General features: G+C 22.3%; 2 protein-coding genes across 2 annotated transcripts in view; one reads left to right on the top strand and one right to left on the bottom strand.

Annotated features, from left to right (window-relative positions):
* LOC122502466 (SKI family transcriptional corepressor 2) overlaps window positions 1–20,007 on the bottom strand; it is a 187,819-nt gene that overhangs the window by 85,017 nt on the left and 82,795 nt on the right. Inside the window, exon 4 of the mRNA XM_043612531.1 lies at window positions 13,740–13,766. Within this exon, the coding sequence (XP_043468466.1) occupies window positions 13,740–13,766 (27 nt within the window). The remainder of the gene's footprint in view (window positions 1–13,739; window positions 13,767–20,007) is intronic.
* LOC122502456 (mitochondrial import inner membrane translocase subunit Tim17-A-like) lies at window positions 14,664–16,447 on the top strand. Its single transcript, XM_043612513.1, has 3 exons — window positions 14,664–14,756; window positions 15,453–15,678; window positions 16,163–16,447. The coding sequence occupies exons 1-3, from the start codon at window positions 14,664–14,666 to the stop codon at window positions 16,429–16,431; spliced, it is 588 nt and encodes a 195-aa protein (XP_043468448.1). The 3' UTR covers window positions 16,432–16,447.

Below are 20,007 nucleotides of genomic sequence, written 5' to 3'. Positions count from 1 at the left end.
AAATAAATAATTTATTGAATATTTGAATGTTATTCTTAAAATCCAATTCTCATAAAAAATTTTATCAACAAATTTTTGAATAATTAAATTCTTTGAACGAATTTTTAAAAAAAAATTAAGAATAATTACATTTTTCGAGGAAAGCGATTAAAATTATTATTAATATTATTAAAATTATAAAAATTTTATTAAAAATAATTGAAATTGTGCGATGAGTTTTATTATTTATGAAAATAATTGAATTCCTTAAAAGAATTTTAGTATTTACGAAAATAATTGAATCTTTATAAAAATTTTATTATTTTATGAAAATAATTGAATTATTGTGAAGAAATTTATAAAAATTTAATAAATAATTGAATTCTGGTAAAATTTTTATTATTTTGAGAAAATAATTAAATGTTTGCGTAGAATTTAAATGATAAAATAAATAACATATTGAATAATTGAATATATCTTAAAATTTAATTCTTATTTAGAGCTTTAACAAAATTTTATCAAAATTTATCAAAACAAAAAATTTAAATAATTGAATTATTACGAAGAATTTTAATAAAGATTTTGAAAATAATAAAATTCTTTCAAGATATTTAATTAAAAATTTATTGAAAATAATTATTAAATTCTAATAAACAAAATATTTCAAAATTCTTTACAATAATTGAATTCTTTCGATGAATTTTAATAAAATTTTTAAGAATAATTGCATTTTTAGAGTATTTCATATAAAATTGCATTAAAAATATTTGAAATCCTACGATGAGTTTTATTAGTCATGAAAACAATTGAATTTTTGCAACGAATCTTATTAGAATTTTTAAAGATAATTAAATTCCCGCGATAAATTTTATTATTTATAAAAATAATTGAATTCTGCAGATGAAGTACATTATTAATTTTTTTTTTAATAATTGAGTTCTTGTGAAGAATATTATAAAAATCTTGTTAAATAGTTGATTTTTTTTAACAATTTTATGAAATTTGTAGGTATATAATTACTAAGAAAATCAAAATTTAATTAATTATTAATTGCTTATTAATCACTAATTATTAATTGTCAAATATGTAATAAATGTTTTTAAATCATACAAAAACATTTTTTTTCATACAAAAAGAAATATGGATATTTTTGAATTTTAACATAAAAATTTGAAATAAGTATTTCAATAAATTGTTTTTGTATTACATACATTTTGTTAGAATAACTATTTTTTATAATAAAAAAATATAATTTAAAAATAGTTTATAAATTGATCATAAATATATTTAGAAATCATTCACTAATATATAGATCACGTTTTATTCTGAACGAGAATAGTTTATTAATTTGGATCTTTCTCACAAAGCGGTGAAACAAAATTCAGTTTAAGTAATGATTGAAAAAGCTGAGATTTACTGTTTTGGCCTTTCATTCCAGTTTTACCAAACTTATTTTTTTACCGAAATTTAGTAAAATCTCAGGAATAAATTTTCTCCGTGATACTATATGGGAAACAAGTCGTTAAAATCACCGTGAGAGAAATAAATCCATATTTTAAAAAATAAACAAAAAAAGCACAAAAATTTTTTTCTATTATTCCTAAAACCGGGAGTGTAGAATGTGTAATAAATTGTAGAGTTGAACAAAAAAAAAAAAAAAATACAGATGTATATTGTAAACCATTTGTCGAAATACACAAATTTCCTTGTCAATTTGGCAATGGGAGTGGTAAATGCATAATAAAGAGATTATTACGGGATTTTGATATACGGGTAAATGGGCGAGATTCAATGTAAATGCAGGAGTGAGAGAGAAATATACTATATATAGATGTATAGGTAACAATCGTAGAGTTGTGCGGGACAAAAGAATCGGCAGATCTCTTTATCGTTATGCCGGGGCACGTGCGACACATAATTCACTATTGATGGTTCTATTCAGACCTATTACGGTTGACCAGGAGGTATTATATTTTTACTATAGCTACAAGAAACTGAGATCCCATAAGTACCCCAAATATCAATATAAGCCTTTATTTAAAAAATCTTTTAGCACTTATATAATTCATTAAATTTTCATTCGAGAACATTGATATAGGGATAAGAATTATTTTCTTTTCTCAACACTGTAGTATGTATACTTATAAACTATGTTTAATATTTCACACACTGAAAAAATAATTTATTTGATTCAAATAACCACCTACTTGTTTATTATCAATTAAATATTTACTTGAATCAAATAATTTTTATTTAATTTAAATAAATTTTGTACATGCACCAAATTTTAGTATATTTAAATCCCCATTTAATTGATTTAAATACCAATTTATTTTGTCTACAGGAATTAAAATATTTCAAATGATATCAATCTAACGCATTTTTGAAATTTAACTATTTCTAAAAATTACAAAAGTAATTCTTTCAAAATTCAACCATTTTTTTTTAAATTTATAAATAAAATTATTCAAAACTCAAATCATTTTATCTTATTTAATTCTAAATCAATTCATACTAGAAAGTTCTACGAGAATTCAATTATTTAAATACAAAAATAAAAATTTATTCCATATTTCTTAAATTTGAATTCTTAAAAAGAACTTTATCAATATTTTTTAAAATAATTGAATTTTTACAAAGAATTGCATTAAAATTTTTGATAATAATTAAATTCATTCATAAAATGTAATTGAAAATTACTTGAAAATAATTGAATTACACTATAAGAAACAAATTATATCAAATTTTTAAGAATTGAACTTTTTCGAAGAATTTTATTCAAATTAAGAATAATTGCTTTTTTTAGAGGATTGAATTTAAAATTATTTAAAAATAATTGAAATCTTGGGATAATTTTTATTATTTATAACAAAAATTGACATTTTGTCACCGAACTTTAATAAAGTTTTTAAAATAATTGCATTCTTGAGAAAAATTAAAAAAAAACGTCTTTTTAAAGAAACGATTTTTTTCAAAACATCTTATAAAAATTTTTATGAAATTTTTTTAACTTTTATGAAAATAATTGAATTTCTTTGAAAATTGTATATTATTTATGAAAATAATTAAATTCTTTCAACAAATTTTATTAAAATTATATTGAAAACAATACAATTATTTTAAAGAATTTCATTATAAAATTCATAATTAAATTCTTTGAAACAATTCAATTATTTTCAAAAATTTTATGAAAAGTTTTCGAAAGAATTTAATTATTTTCTTAAATATAATAAAAATCTTCTGTGAAATTTAATTATTTTCAATATCTACTATTTTAATCAAATTTCACGAAAGAATTCAATTATTTAACAAAAATTTAATAAAATTCTTTGCAAGAATTCAATTAAGTTTATAAATAATAAAACTCTTCTTAAGAATTTAATCATATTTTTGAAAATTTTAATAAAATTTGTTATAAGAATTAAATTATTTTTAATGAATATTAAAAACAAAATTAAAATTAAAATATTTTAAATAAATTTCTGGAAAAATGGAATTATTCTTAAAAATTTTATAAAAATTCTCCGAAAGAATTCAATTATTATAAAAAAGTTTTGATAAAATTTATTATTAGAAATTAATAATATTATTCTCAACACATTTGTAATTAAATTTCTTGAAAAAGTTTAATTATTTAATTATTTGTTTATTAAGAAATGTTTATTTCTTAATAAACATTTAATTAATTTCTTAAATTTGTCGAAATTCAATTATAAATAATTGAATTTTTGTCATCGAACTATATTAAACTTCTTAAAATAATTGCATTCTTGAGAAGAATTTAAAAGAAAAATTGTTTAAAAAAATGATTTTTTTCAAAAAATTTTATGAAAATTGTGTTTTAAAAAATTGAATTTCTTTGAAAATTGTTTATTATTTCTGAAATAATTGAATTCTTTCAACAAATTTTATTAAAATTATATTGAAATCAATAATTGAATTCTTGCAATGAATTTTATTGAAAATTTTAAAAAATAATTGAATTTCAGTGAAGAATTTTATTATTTATAAAAATAATTGAATTCTTGCGAAGAATTTGATAAAAATCTATGTAAATAATTGATTTATTTCGAAAAATATTACTAAACTTCTGTTTTAAATAATTGAATTCCTATGAACATTTTTTTATTTATAAAAATAACTGAATGTTTGCGAAGAATTTTATAAACATTTTATTAAAAATAATTTTTAATTTGTAAATTACAAATTTTTTAAAATTAGGAAATAGGTGATATTTTAAATATATTTATAGCTGAGACTGACATCTGTGAGTACACGCCAGAATCTATGTTACCAATGGGGTAGTGAAAGCGCAGGGGTTGTTTTCACAGCAGTTCTATATACCTGAGGATGATAAAATTTAAATTTATCGGTAAAGCTTCGTTTGCTAACGTATGATATTACAGAATTTTTTTTAAAAAATACTCAAACTATTTTATCTTTTGCTATCAAATCAGAATTTTCGGAAAAATCTCTTTTACTATATTTTAAGAGTTGATAATAACATTTTTCATTTATTTCATTTATTGACGAAAAAAAATTAAATCCCTCGTAGTTTATTTATTTTGTTTGAATATAATGAATATCAAAGTCTAAATTTCCTGTTAAACAAAATAATGTTCCCCTATTATTAATTAGAGTGCAGTATATCTTTTGAAAAGTTGCAATTAAACAATTTTCTTTGGAAAAAATTATGTTAATCCTAACTAGCTTTTCAAAAATTGTAATAAAACTTTTGCTAGAAATTTTTTTTTTTTTAAGATTACACGCAGAAAAGCAAAGTTTGCAACCGAAAGCCAAATAATTGAAAAGTATTTTTATGTTTAAAACTAGATTTAGTTTAATTTTAGAATTATTTTAAGAAAAATATAAACTTTTCTTAAAATAATTCTAAAATTCAGATAAAAATAGTTTCAAGTCGAATCGGTTTTAGTCAAAAGAGGGATTTATTTTTACAGCCTATTTGTTAATTAAAATCACCTTTTGAAAAGTTGCAATTAAAAATTTTCCGAATATTTGTTATAATCTGAAAATATTTTTGTGTAAACTAAAAAGTTATTCACCCATTTTTCGTTCAAAAAAAACATTTAAACTGAAATTCTAATTTTTTGACAAAATTCACAAAGAAAAAAATATAAGAAAAATACCATATATATTTTGATCCTACGATACTATATACACTATAAAATGAAGAAAGTGAAAAAAACACTTTATTTTATATAAATTTTTCTAAAATCTTTATTCAATGCTAAACTCAGCAAATATTCTGTAAATGCAGGACATAGATTCCCAGACAGCTTCCGGTAATCCAATTCCGCATTATCCACGGCGCTGTACTGATCCTGATCGTTCACAACGAACGTCGCATGAACAGCGCATCATAATAATCATTTGGAGCCTTGTACCATGAAATAGGCTAAAATGATGAATTGTAGCAGATCGCGTCGATTTGTATTGTCGATGCTCAACGTTCTCCCTAACTAAATACTTTCCTCGTTGGTGGCACGCCCTTCAATTCTCAACCCTTCAAAGATTTTCCTTTACCATCAAAAATACACTATATACATATATATTGTATATTCTTTTCAATATTAAGTGTTGAATATATGGTTGACAAAAGTGCGACAAATGTCAATTTTTACACATTAGATATATAAATGCTCGCTTTACGTTTGTTTTAGAAAGTTTAACACTCTTCTTAATATATATTAATCTCAGTTTTATTTCACCGCTTGTGAGAAAGGTTCAAATTTATAAACTATTGTTGTTCAAAATAAAAAATGATTTGTATTAATGAATGGTTTCTGAATTTACTTAAGATCAATTTATAAATCATTTTCAAATTATGTTTTTATTATTATAAAGTATATGTTAAAATTTTAAAATATGCATATATTTTAAACAAAATGGACTGTAAGAAAAGTAGTAAATAGTATATAGGTTTTAGTAGCTTAGAAATTTTTTGAAATTTATGCTTTTATGCTCATACTATTTAAACCCGTTTATATTCTAAAACGGAATGATTAGATTTCCCAAACGACTATCAAGATAACTTTCCTCAATTTTCTCCTTTTATTGCACCGCTTGATTCGAAAAGACAAGCTCGTTTTATAAATTATACACTCCTTCAGAACTTGAAGCCAACCAACCCTCTTTATTCATTTCTCTACTGGGAATAAATAGAACTCGAGCATCCTAAGTGAATAATAAACATCGCAGTGTAGGGTTATATGTATATACGCATATATACACAAGAGTGTTAGATACATGTGGCTTTTATGGATTGTGCTTTATAAGGATGCCCATATTGGACCACAGCCTCCGGCGAAATTGTTCCGTGTGTTCTTTTCCTTCTAAATGCCTGCGGAAATTATTATTCCGCTATTATACGATGATTACCCCAACAGTATGTGGGTGTAATACGAGAAATAATATATGAGCAGAGTTTTATGTCATACAAGGTGCTGAGGATCCAGTGACAAAAACTTATGAGCAAAATACTGAGTGTATAGTCAGTGCGAGAGCTATATAAACCGCATACTTTACTTTCATTGTCAAACACATGTTACTGCATCTGTCCTGATCATTTCTACTTGCAAAATAACCCTGTCATTATTAAATTATTTGCGAAATTTAATAATTTACGATGAATGATGAATGAATGGAATTAGGAAAATTTTTCAAGTTTGTTCTCTATATTCTTATATGTATATATAATCGTTATAAATTGATGGTTTCGTTTTTGGTCCCGTGAAATTTAGAATAGAAAATAGGGGATTTTAGGGTATTTTAAATTTTAGGGTTAAAATGGATTTTTTACATACTTTCGAAATTATGTAATAAAAATCTATGACATATTACAATGTTCCAATTTTGATAAATCAAAAATTTCTTTGGTTCAACTAAAAATTTGATTTGACTTAAATTCTTTCTTCGAATACAAAATTTATAAAAAATGAATCAAAAATGTTTCTTTAAATCAAATATATATATTCATTTGGTTTAAACAAACTATTTTCGTTAAGTATAATCTGATGAAAATAATAATAAGATTTATAGCAAAAAAAATATTTTATTCAAATAAATATTTACTTGAATCAAATAATTTTTACAAGCCTCGCACTCATCTATATACTAAAACCTACTATTTACTACTTTTTTTAAGATTTGCTAGGTACTATTTGGATACTTCTGTATTTGGTACACTAAAAGGTACTATTTTACATGTTTAAGAATTTACACTACTTTAAATTTGTTAACAGTTGAAATAAAAGCAATTATTTAAAAAAATTTTAATAAACTTTTTTTGAAAAAATTTTAGAAATTTAAATAAAATTCTTTAAAACGAATCAATTATTTTCTTCGTCAAAAAAATTTTCACAGGAATTCAATTATTTAAAACAGAATTTTTCTAATATTTTTCGAGAAAAATCAATTATTTAAATAGATTTTTGTCAAGTTCTTCGCAAGAATTCAAGGTATTTTTATTAAAGAATAAAATTCTTCTCAGGAGTTCAATTATCTTTTAAAATTTTAATAATAATCGTTGCAAGAATTCAATTATTTTTTTAAATATTAAAACTCATTGCAGGATTTCAATTATTTTTAATACAATTTTAAATGAATTCCTCTAAAACGCAATTATTCTTAAAAATTTGAATAAAATTCGTCCAAAAAATTTAATTATTTAAAAATTTGTTGATATAATTTGTTTCTTAGAGTGTAATAATTATTTTCAATTGATTTTTAATTACATTTCATTACATTTCAATTACATAATATAACTATTATTAATAATTTTAATGCAATTTTTCGTAAAAATTTATTTATTTTAAAAAATGTTGATAAAGTTCTTTATAAGAATTCAAATTTCAAAAAATATCCAATTATTTAATAAATTATTTATTTTTGTATTTATATAACTGAATTCTCGTAGAACTTTTTTGAAAAAATTGATTTAGAATTGAATAAAACAAAATGATTTAAGTTTTAAATAATTGAGGCCACGAATTAGTGAAAGTATTTAAAAATATTGAATTTACGGACCAAAAATGAAAAATTACGGACTATTTACGGACCAATTATTACTGACAAAAATATAACCAGTCCGAGTCAAATAAAAGAACCTTTTTCTTTTTCAAAACAATTAATTTCAAAATTCAATTATTTTTTAAAATTCAAGTTATATTGCTTTTAATATTCAATTATTATCTAAAATTTTAACTAAAATTCATTTTTAATCAATTTTTATTAGAAAATTCTAATAGAATTCAATTATTTAAATACAAAATTAAATAATTTATTGAATAGTAATAGAATGTTTTTTAAAATTGAATTTTCATAAAGAATATTATCAACAAATTTTTAAATAATTAAATTCTTTGGACGAATTTTAATAAAATTTTTAAGAATAATTACATTTTTTAAAAAATCCGATTAAAATTGTATTAAAAATAATTGAAATTCTGCTATAAGTTTTATTATTTAAGAAAATATATTGAATTATTGCTAAAAAATTTATAAAAATTTTATAAATAATTAAATCGCTGTGAAATTTTTATTATTTTATGAAAATAATAAAATATTTGCGTAGAATTTTATCACATTTTTTTTTTAAATAATGGAATTCTTTTGGAAAATTTTCTTAAAATAATAAACATTGAAAATTATTTAATGGAGGAAAGTTTTTGAACATAATTGAAATTTTGCCAAGAATTGTATTAAAATTTTTGATAAAATAATTAAATTTCGGAGAAGAATTTTAATATTTCTAAAGATAATTGAACTTTTCACTACTTTTTTCTGTCTTTAAAATTATTGAATTTCGGTGAAGAATTTTAATATTTCTAAAGATATAATTGAAATTTCGACGAGAATTTTAAATACTTTTTTCTGTCTTTAAGCTACTTTTTGAAATTTAATTATCGAGTACGAATAAGTCTGCTATAGTTTTAAAATTTACATTAAAGAGTATTTTTTAACAATAATAATTGCAATTTGCAAAATTATTAAAAAGCATAGTTTTTGTTGCAAAGCAGCATAATGTGCTTCTGAGCATATATGCCGCTTAATTTAATAACTTTAAAATTAAAACCTAATTTTATAATTTGCTGAGCATAAATGCAGCATATGATAACTCGAGGTACAATTTTGTATTTATTGTCTTAAATATTTTATTTATAAAATATGATCAATTCTATAAGCATTAGCAAACAAATTACAAACAGCTTTTAAAAAAATCTCTGGACAAACAAAAGTAAAGTTTGACTTTTTAATTTTAATCTTTTTTAAAATTAACTATATACTCAATACAAATTTGAATTTCATTCTTCCAAAATTAAATTATTTTAGATTCCTATTTTCTTTTTAAAAAAAAGATATACTAAAAAGCACGGATATAGTTTGAAAAAGAAAGAAATTTTTCAAAAACTCTCCCTCTTTTTTATGGTATGTATAAGGACCATCGAGAACTATAATCTCGACAATTCACTTATTGATGTATTTCGCGTTAGTCCACTTCTTTTGCAAAAGTGATCGACGTAGGTCATACAGGACGTGAATAGATTGAGGGTGTTTAGTCAGGGTGAGAATTGAACAGCCCAACAATACAAAAATTATGGTCGACAATTCATTGACGTATCCCTTTTCATGGCACGAGTCTTTTAATAGCTATTCTATACATATATACATGCATATTCAGGGATACTTTTAACAAACCAATAGAACTTATATATTCTATATTTATTATTCAAATTTGTATAGATTAAGATCACAGCCACTTGCTTTGCGCTTACCTTTTTCAACAACAAAAAAAGAAAAAAGAAAAAAATTCCATTTAAAATGCTTTATTACTATTTTTAAAAAATACTGATGACTTTTTAAAGATAACTAAATTTTAATCTAACTTTTCAAAATATATATGTATACGTAGGTACAAATAAAAAAATATACATAATGTATATACGTAGATACAAATGAAAATATAAATATAAAACTAAAACTTTAATAAAAAAAATTAATTGTTAGGTTCTCAATGGTAATTTTTTCGATCACTTTTCTCTTAAAATATTTAATAAATTGAGCTGAAATTTTGTAAAAAAAAGTCTAAAATATAATAAAGAATGGCAGAGATGTGCAAAAGTTTTAATATTTTTAAAATTATTTATTACAAATTACTTTAAAATGATCAGTTGTCGCACGGTCACTTCTAATCAATTTTTCGTCTTTACCGATTTCAAAGTGTTTTATTATAATTTATTTTCGAATTATTAAAACTTTTGCACATCACTGCCCTTCTTTATTACATTTTAGACTTTCTTACAAAATTTCAGATCAATTTATTAAATATTAAAAGAGAAAAGTGGTTGAAAAAATTAACATTGAGAACCTAACAATCACATGCTGTTAAAGGCGTATAAAGGTCTAAAAAAATTATTCAAGTTCATACGGATAACAGGTCAAAAAAATCATAAACTTCAAAATCCAGGTCAAAGACAGAATACGCGAATGTTAACTAAAGGTCAAAAGTAAAAAATAGGTAAATATTTTTAAATACTGACCTAAAATTTAAGGTCAAAATCGCTTATGTTAAAAATTCATATCAACGCTTAAAAATACAACAAAAAATTATAATTTTTTACTTTTAGGTCTTTAAAGAAGAAGAGGGGGTGTGGCAAATATATAGGTATACAATGGTAAATGACGTGCGTAAAATCGAGTTTTTTCAGGTGGAGATTATAAAACAGCTGTCAAAAGTGGCAAAATATATGAAAATTTTCGAAAATTAACCTTTCAATTGAAACATTTCTGTGACACACGTATTTTTTAAGACGAAAAGTGGACAACGCAGTTTCTCTCTCTCTCTCTCTCACTCTTGTATTGACTGGCTCTGTGTCGATGTTTAAAGAGCCACACAACAACCGCACTAACTCACTTGGAAAGGGTTGGTTGGTTGGCATTGGTTAAGCTTCTGCTAATCCAAGGGCTTACACTGGTTCGAGTGTAAATATTGATTCCAATCTGTTAGTGACACAATGGAAGATATATAGACGTCTCTATTCTCGACTGTCAACCACCGTCAAAGACAGCATCCGCTGTCAAAACAGTCATTACAACCAAGCAATAAAGATTCTAATAATTGTATAGTCAGGCACCTTTTCTTAAATATTCCTATTGTATTTTCCTCCCAAAAAAAGGAGAGCGAGAGAGAGAGAGGGTGGGGGAAGGTCAAAAAAAGTGTGCCACAGCTACTAATTAAAGTTTTAAGAACTGACGAAAAAACATTTTTACATTTTTCCCGTTCTTCGAATTTGTATTTTTGTTTCCCCCAATCTTCCTCACTTTTTTCTTCGGAGAAGAATTGTTTGTATTATAAAAACTTGCCACTTTTTTTTTTGAAAAAAAGATGCTTTTAAGGTTTAAGATTTTTTTTCAAAATATCTTTTATGTTGGCTTTAAGAATTTCGGTTATTTGGGGAAGAAATTATTTTATAAACTGCGATTTTTATACGAGAAGAAAAAATTGATTTAAAAAGAATTAAAATATATTTAAATTATATTTTATTATAAATTATATTTTATATTTAAATTTCAATATAATATTAATAATATTTAATTAATTAATTAATTAAATATACATTAAGTAATTAATATATTAATAATAAATAATAAATGTATATTGTATAAATTACACGAATCTGAAAAATTTGTTTTTTTTCAAAAAAGTGGGGGTAAAGACCCAAAAAAACGTATTTTTGAAGGTTTTTAATATATTTTTTCTCTAAACTATCTAGATACTTACAGAAAGTCTTAAAGTAAAGCTTGAAACGTGTCCTTTAAGACCCATATGCGCAAGACTAAGAATTTTTTTCTAATTTTGAGAAAAGTGGGGTAAAAACCAAAAAAAAAAAAATTTCGGTATTTTTATTTCGATATGGGAGTCGTTTCCAAAGGATTTTCGTCCTCTGAATACGATCCAGGGTTCCAAATTTACCTAGCATGTCAGGACTTTGAGCAAAGTGGGGATAAAGAACCTAAAAACGTGTTTTGTTGGTTTTATATTTTTTCTTCTTTTACTTGTCGTACTAGAGACATCATAAGGTCTAAAATTAAAACTTAAATCGTGCTTTTTAAGGCCCATGTGCGCAATACTAAAAAATAGGGGATTTTGAAAAAAGTGGGGGTAAAGAAAAAAAAGATTTTTTATTTTTGATATGGGACTCGTTTCCAAAGTATTTTTGACCTCTGAACACAATTCCGGGTCCCAAAGTTGTCTACTACGTCAAGATTTTGAAAAAAATGGGGGTAAAAAAGCATGTTAAGGGTAAAAACGTGTTTTCGTGGGTAAATTCTGGGTAAATGATTAAAAAACTGAATTATAAATTGTTTAATAAATTCTGAAGTATAAATAAAAATATTTAACGAAATAAAACTTTTTAACACCTTATTAGGCAAAGTACTTAGAAATATTAACATTCACACCATAAATATAAAATGATAACACAGCGACACAATAGCATGCAAAAATATTTAATACTACAAACATTCATACGTAAAAAGAAAAAATGGATTATACACATAGTTCACTTATAAAATTAATTTTATACAAAATTTAACAGGTTGAATATAATTATATTTTAAAAATTAAATATATAAGTGAACTATTTTAATACAGGAGGACAAACAGCGCAGCATATTGTCAGGAATATTTTCCAAATATTGCCAAACAAATTTTGGATTATTGCACTGCCAAAAATTAAGGCAATGTTTCGGGGTAAATTTAGGACAACATTTCCAAGCAATGTTGTCACAAAATACAAGTAGGTATCGTTCCAAATTTTCTAAATTTGAAACCTAAAATACTACCTTAAATTTTAGTTCGTTGAATTTTAGCACATAAGTTTAAAATAATTAATAACTTAAATAATGAATTGCATTTAAAAATGAATTATTAGTAGAAGTATATTTTGAAAATGATGACATTTTGTTTAGTTTTACCGGACTAAACAAAAATTGGTTAAATTATGAAATTGCAAAAAACAATCAAAATAAAAAAAAAATAAATGCAATGGAATTCTATTGAATTAATTTCAAATTTAATTTATATACTTTAGAACGGAAATTTCTAAATATATATATTTATAAGGTAAACGTGATCTTCATCCAGTATAGAAATCTTCATCCCAACATAGTAGGACAACCCTAATGTCGATTCAATAATGAAGTATTTTTCAATTACAATAATTGAAAAAAGTTTAAAAAAATGAATCTCATATCAACATCAAAATCTTACAATTCCAGGGTGTCTAACAAGAATTAAGAAAAAAATTCTCTTACTTCTCCCTGACTTTTGACTATAATTTTATTTTTGCTTTCTTGGTGACAAAAGTATGGTAACTGACATATTTATCAATAAATTAATATCTAATGATAGAAACAAACGGTAATAAAAATCTTTTAAGTTTTGTGAAATTAAAAAATTTTTAATTAAGAAACAGTTTTAATTTTTATAAAAATTTATAGAAATTTCCCTGATTTTGAATGAAATTTTCTGACATTCCCTGACTTTTCCATGACTTCCCTGACCGTTAGACACCCTGAATTCAAAATAATCTTCAGAATCAATGCAAAAAATAAAACTTTAACAAAAAGTTCATTTCATACAAAATTCTAATGTCATAATCTGAACTATTTTTCTGAAAAACAGGAAAAAGAAATGCACAAAAAACAAATGCCGCCATGTTATACTGACTATTACTCACCGATCGCCTTATCATACATTTCAATACCTGAAACAGAAATTAACGATAAAATTAGTATATATATTTAATTAATAAATTATAATATAATTATAAAAAAATATTATATAAAATAATATAATAGAATATTATAAAAACGATATTAAATTATTAAACTAAATTCATTAATTTTTATTAAATAATATTTGTCGATTTTGTGACCCAAAGGCCATTTGATAAAAATTAATGTTCTTGAAAACATTTGAAGTTAATTTTTATTATTAATTATAAAATTTTTTATTGATGCAAATTTTTCAGACTATTTTGAATAATAATTATTATTATTATTAACTAATAGGTAATAATTAATTAATAATAATTAATAACAAATGTAATAATTATATTATAAACAATATAATTATTATATTATAAACAATATAATTATTATATCATATATAATATAATTAATAATAGTATATAATATCTTATTATTTTAGTACCTAGGTCTGCAAAACATGAATTAATAAATTTGGAAAAATAATTTTCATTTCAAATTTTGACGAACAAAATATATATATATATATATATATATATATATATATATATATATATATATATATATATATATATATATATATTCATTGTTTATTATGTCTGGGTGAATTGGAATCAACTTCAAATTGAACTGTTTCTATATTTTTGAATAATAGGTTAGTAAAAGAAAAAATTATTTCAAGATGAATGTACAAATTTCCCACATTTGACATAATGATGATTTTTTCATTATTATTTATCACTTTCAGCAGAAAATTTACAGAAATTTACCATACTATTTTTAACAAAATTAAATCAATTTAACCAATTTTGAAATAAATGTTTGACAGTATAAGAGGAAATTTTCTTTTTCTTTTTTCCTTTTTGGTAACAAAAAATTGAATTAATGGAAAAATGGAATTAACACGAGAACCATGTCCATGGAGAGTCGTTGACGATTGTGGTGGAGCTTTTGCAATGGGTACAATTGCCGGAACCTTAATACAAGTAAAAACATTTCGTTTGTGTAAATGACAAAAAAAATAAATAAATTTTTGTTTTTAATTTTTTTTGCATTAACGTATGGTTTCTACAATCTTTTTTTGTAAATTTTTTTCTAATGTTTAAACATAATCAAAATTATAAATAAGAATTTGTGAAAATAAAAATATTAATTAAATTTATTATTATTATTTTATTATTTATAAACATTGTAAATAAATATTTACTATATTTTACTATTATTTATTTTATGTATTATACAAATGTAAAAAATAAATTTGTACTATAATTTTGAATTATAATTATTATGTTATTGTTATTATTTATTATTATTATTAATTTGATATAATATTATTATTATGATTTCCTACTTTACTCAATAATTATTATGTTATTGTTATTATTTATTATTATTATTAATTTGATATAATATTATTATTTTTTTGATTTCCTACCTCAATGTTTTTAAATTAAGTAAGACGACAAAGTGATAAAATCAAATATTTATATATTTATTATTATTGTTATTATTTTTTCTATCCTTAATTATTAAAGCATGAATAAAATAATAATTCATTAAAAAAAATAAGTAGTGCAAATAAGGTTAAAATTATGAAATAACTTTTTTTAAAAATTATTTTCAAAGCAAATAAACGAGCGTTAAATGTTTAGAATTACGAATTCATTGGATCCTTTTTGCAGAGTGTAATCGGTTTTCGGAACTCTCCTTCTGGAATGAAGAGAAGATTCGAGGGGGGACTCACAGCTGTTAAGAATAAGGTGCCTCAAGTTGCTGGTAATTTTGCCGTTTGGGGTGGTTTATTTTCTGCCATTGAATGCTCTCTTATTTATTTTCGATCCAAGGAAGATCCATGGAATTCAATTGCAAGTGGCGCCCTCACTGGCGGCATTTTAGCAGCACGAACAGGCATAAAGTTTACGAATTTAATAATATTAATAAAAATAATAATTATCAATAAACTTCTTTTCTTGGGAACTTTTGAACCCCAATTCAATATTTTAACTCTAAATATATTTAAAAAAAATAATTTAAACCATATAAAATATTTTAAATAGTTAACAAATTTTTTTTACGTATAAAAAATGTTACTAATTGAATTTTTGAATTTAAAAAAACGCCTGTCATTAAATTCGTTATCAATAACTCTAAAATCACCGAAAATGACAATTTTATAATTTTAAAAAACAATTTTAATCAATTTTAATCAATTTAAATGTGATTAAAATGGAGAATAAATAATTTCGTGTCCGGGTTTGTAGGGATTTGTTTTTACGAATCTAGTACTTAATTTATAAAAATTAAAACTTGCAAATCAATATTATTATGTTGAAAAGGATAATTTTAATTTCAATCACTGCGGATGAAAAATTTGATGCAATTTTTTTTCCAGGAGTTCCATCAATGTTGGGCAGTGCAACTGTGGGTGGAATACTTTTAGCAGTAATAGAAGGCTGTGGTCTTGTAATGACACGAATTCAAGGTGAAGGTTATTCCCTACACAACACAATGCTCGGTGAGAGTGTGCAAAATTTAGCAAACACAAATGGGCAAAATGGAAGAATAGTCTTTTTGGGTTCGGCAGCATCGGGCGAAGGTTCATCTTCCGGAAAACAGACAACTGCAACGGAAGAGGTTAAAAGAATAGGCAAAACTTGGTGAAACGTTATCATTTATACATTAACTTTGAGAAGAAAAAAAAATTTGTAAAGTCAATAATTATAGTAATAATAAATACGACGATTATTATAAGAAATTTAAAAATCGAATAGAAATTAAATAAAATTTCTTTTTTAAAAAGTAAATAATTTTTTTTTGATTTACGATTCTTTAAGATTCTTTAAATTTCTTTAAATTTCTTTAAATAAATTTACACAAGATTTGCAACAAAATCTCTTTTAAAATTTGCGAAAAAAGAAAAATATTTACATACATTTAAATATTTGGAACGTGACATGTGTAGTATTATCGTCCCGTTCACGAAACAGTCTCGACAGTGAATATGTATATACATAGTAGATGGGAGCGTTTACGAAATGCAAATTAGGTTTTGGTCTTCTATATTTCCTTCTTTTTCAATCCTAACAATTCAATTTTTTAGGCAATTTTAAAAACAGAATCTGACAAAAAAGAAAATTATCCTCTACTGTTATAAAGCAGACTGTACTCTTTTTCTATTTTTTTTTTTTTTTTTTTGCACGAATCGAAGTCAGATTCATATAGTTTATTAAGTCAGGATTTTTTTGACCTCAAACAAATTGTTACCGACTTTATGCTTTTTTTCCTTTTTCTTTCTTTTTCATTTACAATTTTTTTAAGATTCATACGGATTTATATAGAATTCGGTAATTAAAGATTTCTTGGAATTGATTTTCAAAATTTAAAATGGCGGATCCAATATGGCGGACTGTATTTTAAAAATCCACTATATTTATCAGAAATTTGTATAAATAAGGGATTTTTTAAATTCATTTTTAATAATTTTTGAAATAATTTTTCAAATTCTTTTGTATTTACAATTCAATTTTACGAAATTTCATCGATTATTTGAAAATTCTTCAATCAAATATATATTAGAAAATATAAACTTCAAATAACTTAAAAAAAATTCAATTCAACTTCTCCAAAAAAATTAAATCTACACAATTTTAAGTTAAAAGTATGAAAAATTCAAACATTCAAAGATTATAATTTGAAACATTTTCAAAACTCAATTATAATCTAAAGTTTTAACTGAAATTTATATTTGAATCAATTATTTATTAGAAAATTTTAATTATTTAAATACAAAAAAAAATAATTTATTGAAGAATTGAATGTTTTTTAAAATTGAACTCTCATTTAAATAATTTTATCAATAAATTTTTAAATAGGTAATTAAAATTTTTTTGAAGAATCTCAATAAAATTTTTAAGAATAATTTCATTTTTCGAAAAATTACAATTAAAATTGTATTAAAAATAATTGAATCTCTGTAAAAAATTTGATTGACTTGAAAAAAGTTTTTGAAAATAATTGAAATTTTGCCAAGAATTTTATTAAAATTTTTGAAAATAATTGAAATTTTGTCAAGATTATTATTAAAATTTTTGAAAATAATTGAATTTCAAAGAAAAATTTTAATATTTATAAAAATAATGGAAATTTTGACAATAAATATTTGAAACTTTTGATCATAATTGAATTTCTGCGAAGAATTTTATTACTTTTGAAAATAAATAATTGAATTCTTGAGACGAATTTTTTAATAATATTTCTTTTTAAATACCTAATTATTTTTAATAAAAAAATAAATAATTTATTAAATAATTGCATGTTTCTCAAAATTGAATTCTCATAAAGAATTTTATGAACAAAATTTTTAAATAATTAAATTCTTTTGACGAATTTCAATAAAATTTTAAGAATAATTACATTTTTTGAGAAATTCGATTTAAATTGTATAAAAAATAATTGAAATTCAGCAATGAGTTTTATTATTTATGAAAATAATAATTGAATTCCTGTAAAAAATTGTATTACATATTTATAAAAATAATTGAATCTTTGTAAAAATAAATTAAATATTTTTGAAAATAATGGAATTATTGCAAAGAAATTAATAAAAAAATTTGTAAATAATTGAATTGCTGTGAAATATTTGTTATTTATAAAAATGATAAAAGGTTTGCTAAGAATTTTATCAAAAAATTTTTTAAATAGAGTCATTCCATTATATTTCGACTAAAGTCGTTGCCGACTAATTTTAAAAAATTGTAATATTTTGCAGGAATGATTTTAAAGATATTAGGATCACCGAACAAAAAGAATTTTTTAAATATTTTTTATATTTATTGTAAAATAAGCATCTAAAGTATATGAAGTCGTAAAAACTGACACTTTTTCATCTAATAGAAAATATTAAAGAAAACACATAATTTACTATAAAAACGTAAAAAAATTATTAGAATTTATTAAGAATGAATTATTTTATTATTATAAATTGATAGAAACAATTATTAATAAGAAATATTAAATAAAAAATAATTTTAAAGTTTACATGGAAAATAACCTATTTTTGCAAATTTCATTCACTAAATATGAGAAAGAGAAATCATTAAATTGGATAAAACCTTATGAAATATAAAGTACCTGTGATTAACTTTTAGTTTTTCTTATCACTTTCTTCCTGTTTTCTTCACAAATATTAAAAAATAAGCAATTAAAACTGGCACTTTGCTTATTTTCACGATTTTAAAATGCAAATAACTTCTGCCCAGAAAAATGAAAAATTACGAAAATTGGGCAATAATTATTTGATCACTAGATACACTTACTGGAAAAAGATTTTCTTTGGTCCCGAAGCTATTTCTCGAATTAATTAACTTTAAACTTTTTACTATTTTTATCAGGTTAATACATGTGATTTCTTTAAAACTGAAGTTGGTTCAAAACGATTAAACAAGAAGAGCTAACTTCGTCCTTTAAAAAACACATGTATTAACCTGATAAAAATAGTAAAAAGTTTAAAGTTAATTAATTCGAGAAATAGCTTCGGGACCAAAGAAAATCTTTTTCCAGTAAGTGTATCTAGTGATCAAATAATTATTGCCCAATTTTCGTAATTTTTCATTTTTCTGGGCAGAAGTTATTTGCATTTTAAAATCGTGAAAATAAGCAAAGTGCCAGTTTTAATTGCTTATTTTTTAATATTTGTGAAGAAAACAGGAAGAAAGTGATAAGAAAAACTAAAAGTTAATCACAGGTACTTTATATTTCATAAGGTTTTATCCAATTTAATGATTTCTCTTTCTCATATTTAGTGAATGAAATTTGCAAAAATAGGTTATTTTCCATGTAAACTTTAAAATTATTTTTTATTTAATATTTCTTATTAATAATTGTTTCTATCAATTTATAATAATAAAATAATTCATTCTTAATAAATTCTAATAATTTTTTTACGTTTTTATAGTAAATTATGTGTTTTCTTTAATATTTTCTATTAGATGAAAAAGTGTCAGTTTTTACGACTTCATATACTTTAGATGCTTATTTTACAATAAATATAAAAAATATTTAAAAAATTCTTTTTGTTCGGTGATCCTAATATCTTTAAAATCATTCCTGCAAAATATTACAATTTTTTAAAATTAGTCGGCAACGACTTTAGTCGAAATATAATGGAATGACTCAATAATTCATTTCTTGTGGAAAATTTTATTAAAATAGTAGATATTGAAAATCATTGAATGGAGG

The sequence above is a fragment of the Leptopilina heterotoma genome, unplaced genomic scaffold, assembly GCF_015476425.1.
Source record: "Leptopilina heterotoma isolate Lh14 unplaced genomic scaffold, ASM1547642v1 Lhet_23, whole genome shotgun sequence".
Lineage (NCBI taxonomy): Eukaryota > Metazoa > Arthropoda > Insecta > Hymenoptera > Figitidae > Leptopilina > Leptopilina heterotoma.
Note: the sequence above shows the minus strand (reverse complement) of the source record. Positions and strands in the feature narration are given on the sequence as shown.

Excerpts from the sequence above, each read along its gene's own strand:
- LOC122502456 (XM_043612513.1), top strand. The coding sequence starts at position 14,664 with ATGGAATTAACACGAGAACCATGTCCATGGAGAGTCGTTGACGATTGT. Across the intron at positions 14,757-15,452 it reads TTGCCGGAACCTTAATACAA|AGTGTAATCGGTTTTCGGAA; the intron begins GTAAAAACATTT and ends TCCTTTTTGCAG. Across the intron at positions 15,679-16,162 it reads CATTTTAGCAGCACGAACAG|GAGTTCCATCAATGTTGGGC; the intron begins GCATAAAGTTTA and ends TTTTTTTTCCAG.